The sequence below is a fragment of the Myxocyprinus asiaticus genome, chromosome 14 (assembly GCF_019703515.2).
Source record: "Myxocyprinus asiaticus isolate MX2 ecotype Aquarium Trade chromosome 14, UBuf_Myxa_2, whole genome shotgun sequence".
NCBI classification, from domain to species: Eukaryota; Metazoa; Chordata; class Actinopteri; order Cypriniformes; family Catostomidae; genus Myxocyprinus; species Myxocyprinus asiaticus.
The window spans coordinates 28,392,015-28,409,304 of record NC_059357.1 but is presented as its reverse complement, the minus strand read 5'-3'; the positions used below and the strand labels follow the sequence as shown (position 1 = coordinate 28,409,304).

General features: G+C 39.1%; 1 protein-coding gene across 1 annotated transcript in view; it reads left to right on the top strand.

Moving 5' to 3' along the window:
- LOC127451951 (1-phosphatidylinositol 4,5-bisphosphate phosphodiesterase delta-3-A-like) overlaps positions 1 to 17,290 on the top strand; it is a 49,126-nt gene that overhangs the window by 1,411 nt on the left and 30,425 nt on the right. The window contains exon 2 of the mRNA XM_051717039.1: positions 10,377 to 10,544. Coding sequence (XP_051572999.1) covers positions 10,377 to 10,544 — 168 coding nt within the window. The remainder of the gene's footprint in view (positions 1 to 10,376; positions 10,545 to 17,290) is intronic.

Below are 17,290 nucleotides of genomic sequence, written 5' to 3'. Positions count from 1 at the left end.
TGGTTAAGTGCTCATGGAAAAGATGTGTTTTTAGTCGTTTTTTGAAGACAGAGAGTGAGTCAGCTTCACGGATGGAGTTGGGAAGGTCGTTCCACCAACGTGGTATGATGAAGCTGAAAGTCCGGGAAAGTGTTTTGGTGCCTCTTTGTGTTGGTACAACAAGGCAACGTTCCTTAGCCGACCGCAGACTTCTAGTGGGCGTGTAGCTCTGCATAAATGATTTTAGGTATGCTGGAGCAGACCCAGTAACTGTTCTGTATGCCAGCATCAGAGACTTGAATTTGATACGTGCATCAACCGGTAGCCAGTGGAGAGAGACAAGGAGTGGTGTAACATGTGCTCTCTTTGGTTCATTAAAGACCAGACGTGCTGCTGCATTCTGGATCATTTGGAGGGGTCTAGTTGCACATGCAGGGAGGCCTGCAATGAGAGCGTTACAGTAGTCCAGTCTAGTTATGACAAGTGACTGGACAAGCAGTTGTGTGGCATGTTCAGAGAGGAAGGGTCTTATCTTCCTGATATTGTAGAGTATAAATCTACATGATCTTGCGGTCTTTGAGATGTGGTCTGTGAAATTTAGTCTGTTGTCGATGGTTACCCCTAGATTTCTGACCGATTTGGAAGGCGTTACTGTAGTTGCACCCAGCTGCGCGGTGATGCTGTGTTGCTCCTTCATCCAGACCGAGATGTCTGCCAGGCAGGCAGAAATTCGAGCAGTCACTGTGGTGTCGTTGGGCTGGAAAGACAAGTAGAGTTGCGTGTCATCAGCGTAACAGTGGTAAGAGAAACCATGTGCCTGAATGATGGGTCCCAGTGATGTTGTGTATATAGAGAAGAGAAGTGGCCCAAGCACTGATCCCTGAGGTACCCCAGTAAGTAGCTGATGTGGCTTGGATACCTCACCTCTCCAGGCTACCTTGAAGGACCTACCTGAGAGATAGGAATTAAACCAGTCAAGCACAGTTCCTGTGATGCCCAGCGAGGAGAGGGTAGAGAGTAAGATCTGATGGTTGACTGTGTCAAAGGCTGCAGAAAGGTCCAGCAGAATCAGGACTGATGATCTTGATTCAGCTTTCGCCCGTCTCAGCGACTCGGTGACAGACAGCAGGGCAGTCTCAGTTTCTTCAGCAGCGGGGTTACTCGAGCCTGCTTAAATGTAGTGGGAAAAGTGCCTGCAAGTAGAGATGTGTTAATTATGTGTGTGAGTGCAGGTAGGATGGATGGAGAAATGGCCTGGAGAAGGTGAGAAGGAATGGGGTCAAGGGAACAGGTGGTGGGGTGGTTGGAGAGGAGGAGTTTAGAGACCTCAGTGTCAGTCAGAGGACAGAACATGGAGACAGAAGAGTTGCATACAGGAGACAGGTGTTTGACAAGGTGTGGTGCTGAGAATGTATTACTGATGGCTGTAACCTTATTAGTAAAAAATGTAGCGAAGAAATCTACTGTCAGTGATGTGTCAGGCGGTGGAGGGGGAGGGCAGAGAAGTGTGTTGAATGTTCTAAACAAGCTGCGAGTGTCTGTGGTGCTGTTGATCTTGTTCTGGTAATAGGAGGTTTTTGCAGATTTAACATTATCTGAAAAAGTTGCAAGCAGGGACTGATATTTACTTAGATCTGCTGGATCTTTAGATTTCCGCCATCTCCTCTCAGCTACCCTGAGGTCAGTCCGATGTTCACGAAGGACGTCAGACAGCCAGGGGCTGGGTGGTGTAGCACGTTCTGGCCTAGAGGAGTTAGGACAGATGTTGTCTAGACAGGTTGTTAAAGTAGAGCTTAGTGTGTCTGTGGCAGTGTTTACATTAAGCGTGGTAAATACATTTTGTGTAGGAAGAGATGTAGAGACAGGTGAGAAAGGTGAGAGGGTGAGAGGGAACGGAGGTTACGGTGAAAGGAAACCAATGGTGGAGTCTGTTTTAATGTAGATGGGAGTGTCATGTTGAATTGAACAAAGTAGTGATCAGAGACCTGTAAAGGAGTAACAAGAATATTTGAGTTGGTACAGTTACGTGTAAAGATGAGGTCCAGCTGGTTGCCCGATCTGTGAGTTGCTGTGGTGTGTAGTTTTTCCAAGTCAAATGAGGCCAGGAGAGTATTCAATTCAGTGGCCTGGGGCTTGTCTTGGTGTATGTTGAAATCACCAAGAACCACAAGTGGCCTACCATCCTCCGGCAAGGAGGACAGCAGGACATCCAACTCCTCAAGAAAGTTTGTCAGCTGACCTGGAGCGTGATAGATGACAACAACATGTATTTTTGTGGGTTGCATTGTAGTAATAGCATGGAATTCAAAACTAGTATTGTTACATAGTGAAGAGTGTGTTGAAAAAGTCCAGTTGTTATGAATGAGCAAACCTGTTCCCCCGCCCCTACCGGTGTGTCGAGGGGTGTGAGAGAAGGAGAAGTTGTTGGAGAGAGCAGCAGGTGTTGCTGTATCCTCTGGATGTATCCATGTTTCTGTCAGTGCCAGGATGCTGAGGGTGGACTGCGTGGCAAAGGCTGGAATGAAGTCAGCTTTGTTCACAGCTGACTGGCAGTTCCAGAGTCCCACTGAGAAAGAGAACGAAGCAGGTGCTGAAGTGCAAAGTGGCCGTAGGTTGTGTGGGTTGCGTTTGGTCTTGCATTTATATTGTGTAAACGGTCTGTAACAGATAACAGGGATGTGCTTGAAGGCATGTGTTATTTGTGAAGTAGACATGTTAGTATATAGAAGGAAAATAATAAGAGATACAATAACAAGATACGTAATTGCTATGTTGAGTGGCGCCTTGTCGGTGTCCTTGCTCGGTGGACTCGCACAGGTAGACTCGCTGGTCTTTACACAAGTAGGTCTTCACACGAGGAGGGCTTTACACGAGAGCTACCACTTCCGCGTCAGCATTCAAGTCAAATATATACGTGATGATAATGAGCCATTCAATGAAAAAGGCAGGACACGCCTTAATGCTACTTAGCACAACAAAGCTAGTCACTTGGTCAACAGAAACTAAGGGTCGCGCGAGGTGACAAGTGCGACTTCTGTGCACCACAAATAAATTATGCTGCACTTTAGCAATAAATAATACCCTAAAGCAAGTGAAGCACTGTTTATAAACACTAAAAACCACGATAGTTTTACACACACTGGTCAATCAACGCTAAATCTAGCAGTGAATAACCTGGGACGAGTCAAAAACAATATAGCACACACACACACACCAACCTTCATATAAGTGACGCGAGTTCAAGACAGTAAACAAACAGCACAAGTCTAGCAATGAATACCACTCTTCAGCAAAGTAAAACAATGAAATAAATACACTTACACGCAACTGCAGACTCCTGTAGATAGATTGCTTATCCTGGATGACTATGGATCCAACGGTTTAAATATTGAAAATAAACAATATAGCACACACACACACACATGGTGTTGTTGCGAGGTGCCTCTAATGGACGACACGTGTGAGATCACAAGCCACATCACTTGGCCATATGCTGATTGGGAGTTGGTCTATTAAATATTATTTTTATTTTTAATAACATTGTATGTTTTTGTAGTGACTGTAGTGTCGCGTCCCATTGGTAATGTAATAAAAAAAGTTGCATCACATTGTATAAAAGCCCCACGAGTTAATATGAGTTAACACAAGTTTATTTCTAACATTTAATAATATATTTACTAAATGTTCATCCAGGCTGAGGCAATTACGTCGGCAGCACACTCGATCAGCAATCTACGATTTGCAGAAATTAACATTGCACTTATGGAGATAGGGTGACTAGACGTCCCAATAACAGGGACAGTCCTGATTTTACATGCCATGTCCCACCTTACAGTTGGGACACCTTGCGTCCGAATCTAGCTATTAGAATTTTATGTCCACTCCAATCCATGTTCATGATGCCTAAACATGAACTTAGCATTCGCTTTTATCTAAAGCAACAGAACTCTTTTTTTAATTACATTTATCAATGGGACACGAATACACAGTCACTACAAAATCATACAATGTAATTAAAAATAAAAATAATATATAATATATAATATATAATAGACTGACTCCCAATCAGCATATGGCCAAGTGATGTGGCTTGCAATCTCTCAGGTGTCGTCCATTAGAGGGAACACCTCGCAACAACACCATGATGTGCCGGGACAATATTTAATGAAAATTGAGACAAATTTGCAGAGCAATTCCAACTCTAATTCTGGCTGATGGGATTAAGGCAGTACAGAAGATGGGGCGGGTTCACCAATCAGATAAAAGGGCCGTTTCTTTGCCGCTCACATGTGGTTATCAAATATTCAAGCTGTAAATTAATTTTTTAAATAATGAAAGAAAACGAACATTTTGCAATTTCCCCCAATCTCTTTATTCCTTTTTAAATAGAAAATGAAAAAGTCAACTGAAAATGTGTTTGTATCTGCTTATTCTATTCATCAGTGTTAAAACCAACAAAGAAGAAACAGTATTTTTCATTTTCATTTTTGGGTTTAAAAAGTAAAGTATGGATACAAAAGTACACGGACCACAGTTAAAACGCTTCTTGAGACACCCACATTTTGTAAGCGTTGTGATGCGTCTAGCTTTTTGGTGCAAGAATGTGTTCAGTCTGAGCGTCCCCTTTTTAAGCCTCTTGCCTCGTGTATCAACTTAAAAATTGTTCAACTTTGAAAAACATGACTCCTATGTTCCTTCACTCAAAAAAAATAAATAAAGAAAATAAATAAAAAAATAATAATTTTAAGATTTACGCATTTCGATTTCCTTATAAATTTCCATCAAATTGAATAGTAATTGAGTAATCTTTAAAAAAAAAAAAAAAAAACATTTAAAAATAAAACCAAAAACGAAATATTTTACATTTTATTAAGTTATTCTGTTAAACAATACACAATTAAAGTTGATTCAATTTTTTTTTTTATTTTTTTTTTATGAAATTCAAATGCGTACATTTTATAAATTAGGCTATTTTTTTATTTTGTTTAGTGTTTGTGCTCCATATAGTTGTGCATGTCATAGTGCAAGTGGTGCAGTAGGTGTATAATTTATTGAAAGCATTGAATGTACTGCTCGTATATTGAATGTGTTTCTGGTGTTTCTGGGATGCTCTGACTTTTTTTATTTTTCAATATCATTAGTACAAATCCTACACATAGTCACGTTACACAACCACTACATTACTCATTACTCCACTCTTGATCATTTTCCCACTCATATTTACCTCTCATCTCCCTTTTGCAGCATGACTCTGGCTTAGATCACCACCACCTACACCTATGCTTAAAACAAGTTATAAATTTATTTAGTTTAATATTGACATTTATTTGATGTGGCAAGTTGATAAGGAATATTAATCAGATTTTGATGGTAACAAAGGTCATGTTAGTATCAGCCTAGTTCTGAAAACCAAAATACCAAATGCCAGATGGAGGATAGATTAAAAAACATATTTAAAATAGATATTGTTCCCAAATATAACAATCTCATGAGACACATTTAACACGCTGGATGTCATCGGTCACTGATACATCATGTAACACCTGTAGACTAGTGCAGTATGGCAATTATGTAATGATAGTTTTGAGAAAATGGTGAATTGTTTCATAAAATGTGTCTTAGTAATTGAGAAAATCTGTAATATGTGTTCTTTTTTAACAATGGTTCATTTCCATGGAAAGTGACTCATATGTTTTTATTTCAAAATACTGGTATTTTATTACAGTTGTTATTGACCTCCCAGATTCTTTCATGGGATTTATTGTATCACACCTCTGCAGGGTTGGGAGGGTTACTTTTGAAATGTATTCCACTGCAGATTACAGAATACATGCTGTAAAATGTCATTTGTAACGTATTTCGTTAGATTTCTCAAGGTCAGTAAAATATTCTAAACACTTTGGATTACTTCTTCAGCACTGGTAGATTTTTTCACTTGTTTTGACTATAAAAACTCAAAGCCAGTACAGTAAGACTAAATACACATGTTAAAAATACATTCTCTGAAAAACCTAAATATCTTATGCAGTGTTGTTTCTAAAACAAGATAAATCAAATTGATCTTGTTTTAAGGATTTTTAGATATTTCGACAGGAAAACAATACAAAAAATATTATCAAGAATATGATTTTTGCCCTAATATCAAAAGTCTTACTAGAAAAAAGAAATTATGATCCAACGTGAATTTTCTTGATAAAAAAATATGATTGTGCCTGGTAACGTGCATGTAAAATGGCTAGAAATAGCATTTTAGCTTAGTGTAAAGCTGACAGTTTTTTAAAAGGTTTATTTCTATTTCTTCTGTTCCAAACTTACTTCAAACGTACTTCTCTGTCTGCTCGTATGAATGTAACACTTCATAAGAAAGTGTTTCACCGCTGTTCAAATGCACTTTGGATCGCATCATTTATATGTATAAATGTTTTCCATCTGAAAGGACTAAATATTAAATTAAACAAATGACAATAAAATGCAAAGTAATCTCTTCAGTAATCTAAATACTTTTTGAATGTAACTGTATTCTAATTACCAATTATCTAAATTGTAACTGAAATGGAATAGAGTTACATATATTTTGTATTTTAAATACGTAATCCCATCACATGTATTCCGTTACTCCCCAACCTTGCACCTCTGCCTGTTTTAGCTCAAGAGTTTCTTCTGCATTAGCTCATGGAGTGACTGAACATTGTCGCTGTATCAAATCTAAGATCTGCTAAGGACGTGTCTGCATTCACTGGCTTCTTCCCGTAACTAGAGCACTGTGACTAATGAGTGGGCTATATATCACCAAGCTAATGAACTGATGTTGCCTGCTTCTAAGTTTAATTATATTTTATTTGTTTTGGACCTCTGCAGTCTTATTTACCATAACTACCTATGAGGATTTTTTTTTTTTTTAATGCTTTTATTGCATGTTAACGGAACTTGTTCCATGACTACCGTGGTGCTGGACCATCTCTCCATGGCTACCCCTTCAACAGATATGCCATAAATAATTTAGCTGTGGTGTTCAGATTTTTTGCATTTGTAAAGTGGTGTTGGATGGCTTTTATAAAGTGGCTGTGCAAGTTACTGCTCTTCAGTGGGGTGTCAGTGCAGTCCAGTCAGACTAATTGAGTGATTCTGTACTGTTTTTATGAACTTGTATGAGAGCGCAAGAGAGAAAGCAAGAGAGTCAAAAGCTAAGGAGTTGTTTTGGGTTAGGGTTGTTTATGTTTAGGGTTAGAGTGACTCAGTAAAGTTAATAGTATATCCCTTTTACTGTCACTATTGAAACCTTGATGCTGCACTTAAATTTATCCCAAGTGTATATCAATTTGAATACAGTAAGTTACTTTGGATAAAAATGACAAGTATTTCAGTGTTCATGGATTTCATGTTTACATTCAACACTGAATGTTGAAGCCCTAACCCAAACCTCAAATTAAACCAAACCATAAAGTCTAGGCTAATCCTCTACCTAAATCTTGCATGAATTTAATAGGAAAATAACTTAATTGAACAACAAAAAAATAGAAAGCATCAGATATTGAAACAAGCTTTGAACGAGCCAAGTCGTATGATATCTTACAGTTTCGCCATCTCGTACAAATTATTACGAGTTGTCATGAGAACATGTTGGGCATTTCATTGTCTTGTTCCCAACCAAATTTAATGCTTTACGGGCAAAATATCAAAGCTTAAGTTCTTCTCTGTTCTTTATTCAGGGGTAAAAAGAACTTCTAAACAGCCGAGTAATGGTATACTTAGGGTGACCAGATTCCTACTTGTGGAAAACGGAACAGCCCCCTCCCATCAAAAATGAAATTGACGTATCCTTACCTAGACGCAGGTCAATGCGAAGTAGAGGGTGCATCCACATCTGTAACTGTTGTCACTTTGTACTTTTTCCTGGCAGCAATTTTTCTCAGTGTGCGATTGTCTTTCAAGAGTTTATCGTAGCAGTCCAGTCCAAAATTAAAACGTACGAAAAGCATTGCTTTCATGACTGTTACACTGAGTTGAGATTTATCCGGTGTCCATGCTGCGTTCATTAATGAGAACACACGCTTCACAGATGCAAATGTCCCAGGCAGGCATAAAACAAACTCCGCAACCTTGGCTAAGGCTCTGAAGTTGATGGTCTTGCTCTCCAGCTCACGAAAAATGTCTCTCTATCTCTCAGACACGGCTGTCTTGTTCATGTTCCACTCAGTGATGTGACGAGTGACAATGTTTTTCGTGCAACCCTACTCAACAAAGAGCATGGTCAATCAAACTTTTGGAGTAGAAGTGTTCGAGGCTGCTCTGAATGTCTTTCCGCTCTGGGATGTCTCTCAGTAGGGTCCACTCAAGTTTTTCTGTGTTCTCTACTGAGCGGCTCCAATTTTGGAGTTAATCCACCGATGCTGAATAAAAGTTTCTCACTGCACAAAATAAATCATCTGCTCGCATGTCACCAGCATTAACCAGGGCATCCAACTGCTTTTTAATGTCAGAGGGTATGAATGATTCCTCCAGCCTGGCCTGTAAGACTTTTCTCAGGTCATGAATGTGCAAAGCTATGTCCATGCACAACAGAATGATAAGCAAAAAGTCCTTCACTTGCGTGCACCTTGTCAGATTCTGAACTTTGCTTCACAAGAAAAATAGCTAACACTTGGCGTGGCACACTTACTTTTAGCAGCATCCACATGCTTTTTTGTATGAACATGCTGTGCGATGTCGGTGTGGCCTCCATGGGCGATGGAAAAGCGAGCTCCACAAATCTCATGCCTCACTTTACTAGGCGCTGTCTGTGACTCATTTTTTAGACATTTTAACTCTTTTTTTTTTTTTTTTTTAAGATCCTCATTAAATTTACATGCACGCTTCCTTGACATTTTTCCAGCTGCAATTTCATATGTGTGCTCTTTCAAATTGACTCTTAAATCAGTTCACTAACTGGACGTCTATTGATAGGGGATTGTGATTGGATAGTTTAATCCAGTCATGTACTTCAAATAACACAGTATGATTTTATTGGTTTTACAAGCCATATCCTTGGCTACCTTTGAACAGAATACTCACGTGACTGAGAAAGCTGCATAGACGGTAAAGACATTTTAGGAGAGGGGAAATACAGGACAAAACACGATTTTTGCAGAATAAGTCGGGACACTAGAAAAAGTGCCCTAGGTATACTGTTTGCGAACATTCAGACATCTGCCACACCGCTGGGGGAGACGTTTAGAGGAGCATTTAAATATGAGGAAGCTACATTTAAAACCTCAACTAATGTGATATTAAAATGTGTTATCAATTACTTTATGCCTCATTCTTTGAGTAAAATTCACATGAGGTAAGTAAAAGAAGCTGTTTTAACCACTCAATGATGATTTAAAGTAATATACTGTATATGCTGTAGAAAATGTTTAATTTGTCTTGTTTACATTCTGATGCCGTCAGATTTAAATAGAATTAAACTCTTCCTTTAAAGTAGTATCAAGTAGAGCAAATCTCCATGCTGTGAAAGAATGTAGGAACAGTTATTGTGCTGTGAGAAGGATGTCTCTCTTTGTTCAGATGCTTTTGAAACATAAAGCTCTGGCAGAGAAAATCTGTCTGTTTTTCAGACATGCACAGCATAGCACAGCACAGTAAGATTTAACTTAACGTTGAAAGTCTATGAAGAGCCCAGTGTGCATTCTTAGTAAACAATCTTTTTCAAAGTTTTCACAAGCCTGTGAAAGAGGGAAAGCCATTTAATCTGTGAAACAAACACATCTTTGTTCATTAAGGATGAAAACAAAACAACAACAACAACAACAAACCTCTCTCTTACTGGCTTGCCCAAACTATTTTCCCCCAATTTTCTTTTTTTTTTATTTCATACCATTGTTTTGCAGAATTATATTGAGAATTACAGGGTTTTTTCAAGTTTTACTTGTAGTCATTACTGCTGATGTTGACTGAGTGATTGGCCTCTTGCATCACTGTTGGATGACATAATTTCACATGTTTGTGAGTCTAGATACACTGACCTCCCAGTGCTCTCACAGCTTGAGTATGTGTGACTGTGTGCACGTATATTTGTTTTGGAGAATGCATGAGTGATGTGTTAATTTTGGTACATGTTTTGGATGAAATTTCAAAACGGTGTATGACTCAGTGCTGGGAAGTGTTAGTTGCTGACATGTATGGCCTTGTGAATATAAGATTAACCTTGAGATGGCACATTATGATTGAATTATTACAGTGTGTGTGTGATGCAGGAGTAAAACTTGTGGACTTGACTCTTAGGACTTACAGCATGTAGCAGGTGTGTTGGACAGAGTGTCCAGAGCTCCATTGAAAGAATGGAAAACATTTTGAAGTTAGAATAGAAGGGGATCTTTTTTTTTTTTTTTTATTAATTGTGTCTGTGTGTCTCATAGGTGTGTTGGACGATGAAGATGTGTGCCTGATGCTGCAGGGCTCAAAGATGGTGAAGGTTCGATCTCAGCGTTGGAGGAAGGACAGGAGTCTGAAACTACTGGAAGATTGCGTGACAGTGTGGTGTGAGTCTAGCAAGACTTCCCGCAAGGGCCAAAGACAACAGACCTGTGAGTGAATCAAATGCCGAAACCTGTGACTGAGTTGCAAACAAAATCAAATATCAAAATTCAGCTTACAGTAATATAGCCGTGAGTTCAGACATTGCAAAATGAGAAAGTACACATGATCTCAGCTCTCAGCAGAGCTCCTTAGGCCCTTTTAGAAAGATTTTGGGGGGAATTCACTAAGATTAAATTGTGCCCGCTGTTAGGGTTGTATAGATTCACTAATGTAATTATACAAATCAGGCAACAGCGCAAACACACCCAATAATTTAGTGCTGAATGCAATTTGCACAGCACAATTCTCTGTCTTACAGACCAGCTGGAGTGCTAGGTTGTAGAGGATGCAAAAGACTACCATGGTCTGGCAGACTGGCACATTTGTCAGTATTATATGTTTGTCAGACTTGTTTGTTCAGCTATCATATAACTTCAAGAGAAGTAGCATGTGTATACTGCAGGATAAAGACATCTAATTTAAATGGAAGTGCTGAGATAGCGCTTAATAGACCCTTTTCCACTGCAGGAACTAAAGTCCATTTTAGGTACTTTTCCATGGACTAGTACTTTTCATCGCTTTTAAGGGACATTTTAGCTTCTACTCTGGGATATGTACTTTTGGGGGCATAGAGGTAGGTGCTGCAGCCTATGATTGGTCAAAAGCCTATGACGCACAAAGCAGTGAGAAATGCGAGGAGATGGCAGCCGCCATTTGTAAAAAATAAAATGTGTAGCTGCTAGCCTGCTACTCAGAGGATTGCGCTTATTTTACAATTCCCTTAACAAAACTAACATAAAACCAACAAAGTATCCAAAGGATCACCCATTTCACATATGTGTGTGTGTTTGAGGGGTGAGCAGAGCTGCTGCCTGACTTCATTGGGAGACGCTTTGAGTTTTCATCACAGATGAACTGTTTGTACTGTGTGAGTATACAGAAAATAAAGTGATACGGGATGATGGATGTAAATTATCAGATGTTTATCGAGAGTGTGTAAATGAAATCCATTATAAACTAAATCGATATGTTTACATGAACATTCTTATCACTCAGGCTGCAGGAAGCAGCGCGGTGTGCATGGCTCGGCTCATGCGCCTAGTCTTAAACCGTAACCTGAAGACACAGGCTGTGTCCAAAAACTGGAAAATGCTGCCTTTGGAGGCTGTATAATGAGGCAATATGAAATAAGGTGCTTTTTAAACTGTTCAGAGACCAGTTTCCTTAAGAGTTCCATTCATCCAAAAACGCTGTTGTTAAAACCTGATTAAAATGATTAGGCAGCAAATTTTCAGTTGCAGCCAAAGCTTGTATAAAACAGCCCTTACAAAAGTGTAGCTACGATCCTGGCATCCTCTGACAGTGTTGTTGAGTTTGTTGTTGTTGCTACTGTAGCGCACCTTCAAATAACCTCACAAGAAAAATGGTCGATACTAAATTATGTCACTACGGGGGTTACTTTTTCCGAGTGCGAATGCAAAAAAATGGAAAAGTCTCCTCGGGTGTCCCGTTCCTCGTAAGAGTTCTCATCTAGAAAGTTACTAAGGGAAATGTACCAGGACTGTATGTGGGACTATTGTAGTGTAATAGGTCAGATTTTCAACTTTCAAGAGGATAATAGCTTTGAACCAATTGTTCATTATTTGTACCTGGAAAACAAAAAAGAGAATGTGGTGTGATCTACTAACAAGAGTCATGTGAATGAAAGTCTGTAATACTGCTTTGTTGTTTGTGAGCCTTACTCAGTCACTATGGAAACAAAAACTAATCAGATTAAGAAGTCCGAGACAAAGCTTAGAAGAAGAAGAATGATGGAAAAATTATTCTTTCACCACATACTCTGAACTCTCTGCATACTTGGCATTGAGTCAAAACTACATATTATTAATGTTTTGTTTGTTCTGCTTGGTTTGAATGTCTATTGTTTATAACCTTATCCTAAAGGACATAGTAGGCACTGATTTTATTAGGGTGGGTGTATTAAGCTTAGTGAAATGAACTGCTGCAGGGACTCAATTAATTATAGGTTAAGTAAAAATGGCACATTTATCGAGAAATGAAGCCCTAAATGCTGCACTAGTAAAATAAATGAGAGAGTCATTACTGGTGCAATCACACGGAACAATGAACCCATAGCTATGACAATATACTATATATAAGTGTACCTTTTGGACTGAAGGTTTACTTGTCTTTGACACACTAGAATAAACAAAGTATCAGATGTCCACGTGCATCTTTAGTGCTTAAAATAAAACCTGTTATTTAAACTGGTTATTACATTAAACACATTTACAGAGGAAGCCTACTTGTGTATAGTTGCATGTTTCTGTACAAACGTACTGGCTCAGGGCCTCAGCTCTTTGTTTGATCTTGTAAAACAAGTCAGGCAAAGCCTAATCATTTAACGGAAAATTTTATTTTCATTTTTATTATATAATGACATATTATCTATCATAAATTTAGTTTGCTAGCTCCAGCTTTCCCTTCTGATCCTAAATTGTTTTGAAGTTGCATTTTAATGCTAGTATGAAGATCTCTTGGTTTTGCTTCTAGTTTCTTAAATCAAAATTTGTCCTTAGATCCTAAAATCAAGTTTAGCCTATGCTGTGAACATAACTAAAACACACCAGCTTTGAGAGACATTGTGGGTCATGTCCCGATTAGTTGTCCCAGTCTGCTACTTTCACCTCACTCTTTAGGTGATTGGTAATCTCTTTTTAATCACACAAATTCAACCTTTGATCCTAGCATAATGAAAACATACCACAGAATCTGCTTTGACAAGAGACATTAGGGATATGTGCTGTTCTATCAACCCTGATCTTCCTCTAGCTTTTCAAATGATTGCTAATCTCTTTTTAATCGCACTTTTGCTCTTTAAATGGAATGAAATCCTCTGCAAGAGTAAAGAGAATCAGACTTCCTGCTGTAATCCCATTTACGGTGCATCACTGGAGAATTGAAAAATTATTTTTCTCATTATACTTTGCTCTGTGTCACACATGGACTGTGAACAGCATATTGGGTCTCATTCACTAACTGCCCATGTATGACATTTCCACAGAATTCTTTCCTCAACAAGTATGCACTTTTTTGCACCTTTTACATTTAGAATCAAATTTAGGACTAGCTCAGAAATAGTCATTTTACAGGTCAGATTAGGTATAAATAACCCTTGAAGCAACAACTTCCAGCATTTTTACAGTATACTGACATACTGTGAGTAGGTTGATGAACAGTGCTGGGTAGTGACGGATTACATGTAACCTGGATTACGTAATCCAGTTTCATGCAGTGGAGTATATATATACATATATATACACAAATAAATAAAATAATAAACATACATGATTAAACTACACTCTCCACATCCCCTCCCCGAGATTCCCCCAAAAAAACTAAATATTTGCCCCATTTTTTAGCAAATAAGTCCCTCAACCCCAGCCTTCTACTTACCGCCTCTTCAAATGCAGCTACCCTCCCCATTTCCACACACCACTCCGAAAAAGAAGGGTGCTCCATTTGACTTCCAACCCCTTAAAATCACTTGCCTGCCGATCATGAGACTGGTCATAACCCAATTTTTTATATGATTGTCCCCTAAATGCATGACCGCCCCATCACCCAAAATACAGAGTCTGGGACAAAGCAAAACCTGAGTGTTCAAAACGTCGCACAAATACCTCTGAACCCTCAACCAAAACTCCTGGATCTTAACACACCCCCAAAAAACATGGGTAGTGTCTCCAACTTCTGACTGGCATCACCAGCAAGTGGGTGTGTCTTTAAGACCAAGCCTATATAATCTAGAGGGGGTCCAATAAAATCTATGTAAAATCTTAAATTGCATAAGGTGAACCCTTGCATCTCTAGATACAGACTTGACATTTTTAAGAATCTTAGTCCACACTCCATCCTCCAATACCAAATTCAAATCTTTTTCCCATACTCTCTTGAGAGAAGTCAAGGCTCCATCCCCCAGACTCTGAATTAGTAGGGAGTAATACACTGATGCTTCATGGCCTTTTCCAAAAGCAGCAATCACCTCTCCCAAAGCACCTGCCGCTTTAGGGGGGTGCGTGCCACTCCCAAAAATAGTGCAGAGTAGGTGGCGAAGCTGTAAATACTTATAAAACTGAGATCTGGGAATGCCAAAATGTTGAACCAAATTTTCAAAAGGTCTCAATACTCCACCCTCATATAGGTCACCAAGTGCATTAACCCCCCTCACAATCCAATTTGACCAACAAAAAGGGGATTTATTAATACATAGTTTAGGGTTCTGCCATATGCTCGAGGCTGCGTTTAAATAAATATCCGAATTAAACACTCTGGACACTTTTGTCCATATCGAGTGCAAATGCAAAATAACAGGGTGCGACTTAACCTCTCCGGCTAGTTTGATCGAAAGGCTTTGCAGTGGCGAGATAGGGGCAAGAACTTCCTTTTCAATACAAAACCAGGGAGGGGCTCTCTCAGGTGGAAGCGACCAATCAGCCAAATGTCTAAGACCGAACGCATAATAATAAAACAAAATCTTGGGTAGGCCTAGCCCTCCTTTGTCAAGCGGCCTATGTAACTAATTAAAATGTAATCTGGGACATTTACCATTCCAAATAAAGGACTTCGCTATGCTATCAAATTGCTTGAAATAAGAGACGGGGACATCTACAGGGAGAGACTGAAGCAGGTAGTTGAATTTTGGAATACAATTAATTTTAATAACATTAACCTTCCCAATCATCGATAAATGTAATGAAGCCCACCTGTCCACATCGCTCGAAAACCTTTTAATTAAAGGGTCAAAATTAACTCTAACTAAATCAGACAAATTTGCTGGGTATAAAATCCCCAAATACGGGCCACTGGAAGGCGCCCGGCTGGAAAGCCGTTTCTGGGCAGTACGCTGTCAGCGCCAAAGCTTCGGATTTAGACCAATTGACTTTGTATCCTGAGAAATTGGAAAAGGAATTAATAATTTTGTGGAGGCAAGGCATAGATCTAGTAGGTTCAGAGACAAATAATAAAATATCATCTGCGTAAAGCAGAAGCTTATGTGCCACACCTCCCGCTGTCACCCCTGGAAAATCATCCTCCTTTCTTTTCGTGGCTGCTAATGGTTATAGGGCAAGACAAAACAATAATGGGGAAAGTGGGCAACCCTGTCGAGTGCCCCTGTCCAGAGTAAAATAATCTGAAATTAATCCATTTGTTTGTACCGCTGCTACAAGGTGTTTATAAAGTAACTTAATCCAACCAGTAAATGTACTCCCGAACCCATACATTTCCAAAATCTTAAAACGATAATCCCATTCTACCATATCAAACGCCTTTTTGGCGTCAAGTGAGATGGCAGTGACCGGAGATTGTTCATTCGCCACTGACCACATGATAATGATGAGACGCCTGATGTTATCAGAAGAGCTACGGCCCCAAATAAATCCCACCTGATCTATATGTATAAGAGATGTCATAACCTTACTTAATCGGTTAGCCAAAATTTTTGACAATATTTTTACATCTAGTTGGATCAGGGAAATTGGACAGTAACTTTTACACTCGCTTGGATCTTTTTCCTTTTTAAGAATCAGACTGATCCGGGCTTGTGTCATGGTTGGAGGAAGTTTTCCCTTCTTTAATGATTCAGTATAAACTTCTAATAAAAGTGGGGCCAGTTCTGTAGCATAGGATCTAAAAAATTCTGCGGCAAAACCATCTGGCCCTGGAGCCTTGCCAGTAAGTAGAGACTTCATTACCTCTTTAAGCTCCTCCAAGGTTATCTCAGAATCAAGAGAGTTTTTTTGCTCAGTCGTCAGTTTAGGAAGATCTAACGGTTCCACAAAGTTTCTAATATCTTCATCAGTAGATGAAGACGTGGAACAATAAAGATCAATATAGAATTCTTTAAAGGCATTATTAATATCAATGGCTGAGGTAAATATTTCACCACCAGCAGATAAAAAAACTCTCTCTGCTTTATATATCTAGCCAAAAGCTTCCCTGCTTTGTCACCCGACTCAAAGTATGACTGTCTTGCCCTGAATAACCAAAACTCCACTTTCCGCGACAAAATAGTATTATATCTATATTTCAATCGGGTCAATTCTCTGAGGCCATCAGCTGACATACGGCGCTTCAGCTCTACCTCGGCACTTTTAATATTTCCTTCCAACTCCACGAGTTCTCGTGCTTTGGATTTTTTGATGAATGAGGCATACTGTATGATCCGGCCCCTAAGAACCGCTTTAAGTGCCTCCCAAGCCATGCTCACAGAGGATACTGAGGACCAGTTGGTCTCCATATAAACATTGATTTCAGTCTTTAACATTTGTTGGTAATCAGGATTTTGCAGAAGGGATACATTAAGGCGCCAACTATATGATTTCTTTTTCTCTATATGTGGCATCACCTCTAAACTCACCAGGGCATGATCCAAGACTAAAATGTTTCCAATTGAGCAATCAACAACAGATGAAATGAGGGATTTGGATATAAAAAAAAAATCTATTCTAGAATAAATCTTATGCATTGATGAAAAAAATGTGTAGTTTTTTACACATCCTGTGAAGTGTCAGTGTTGCTCTAGGGGGTTTACACACTTTTGCTTCACTATGATCAAGGACTGAATCCATCAAAAGATTAAAGTCTCCTCCCAATATTATATCATGAGGGGTGCCAGCGGTTTGCAACATCCCTTCAAGATCTATAAAAAAGCCTTGATCATCAACGTTAGGTGTGTAAATATTAGCCAAAA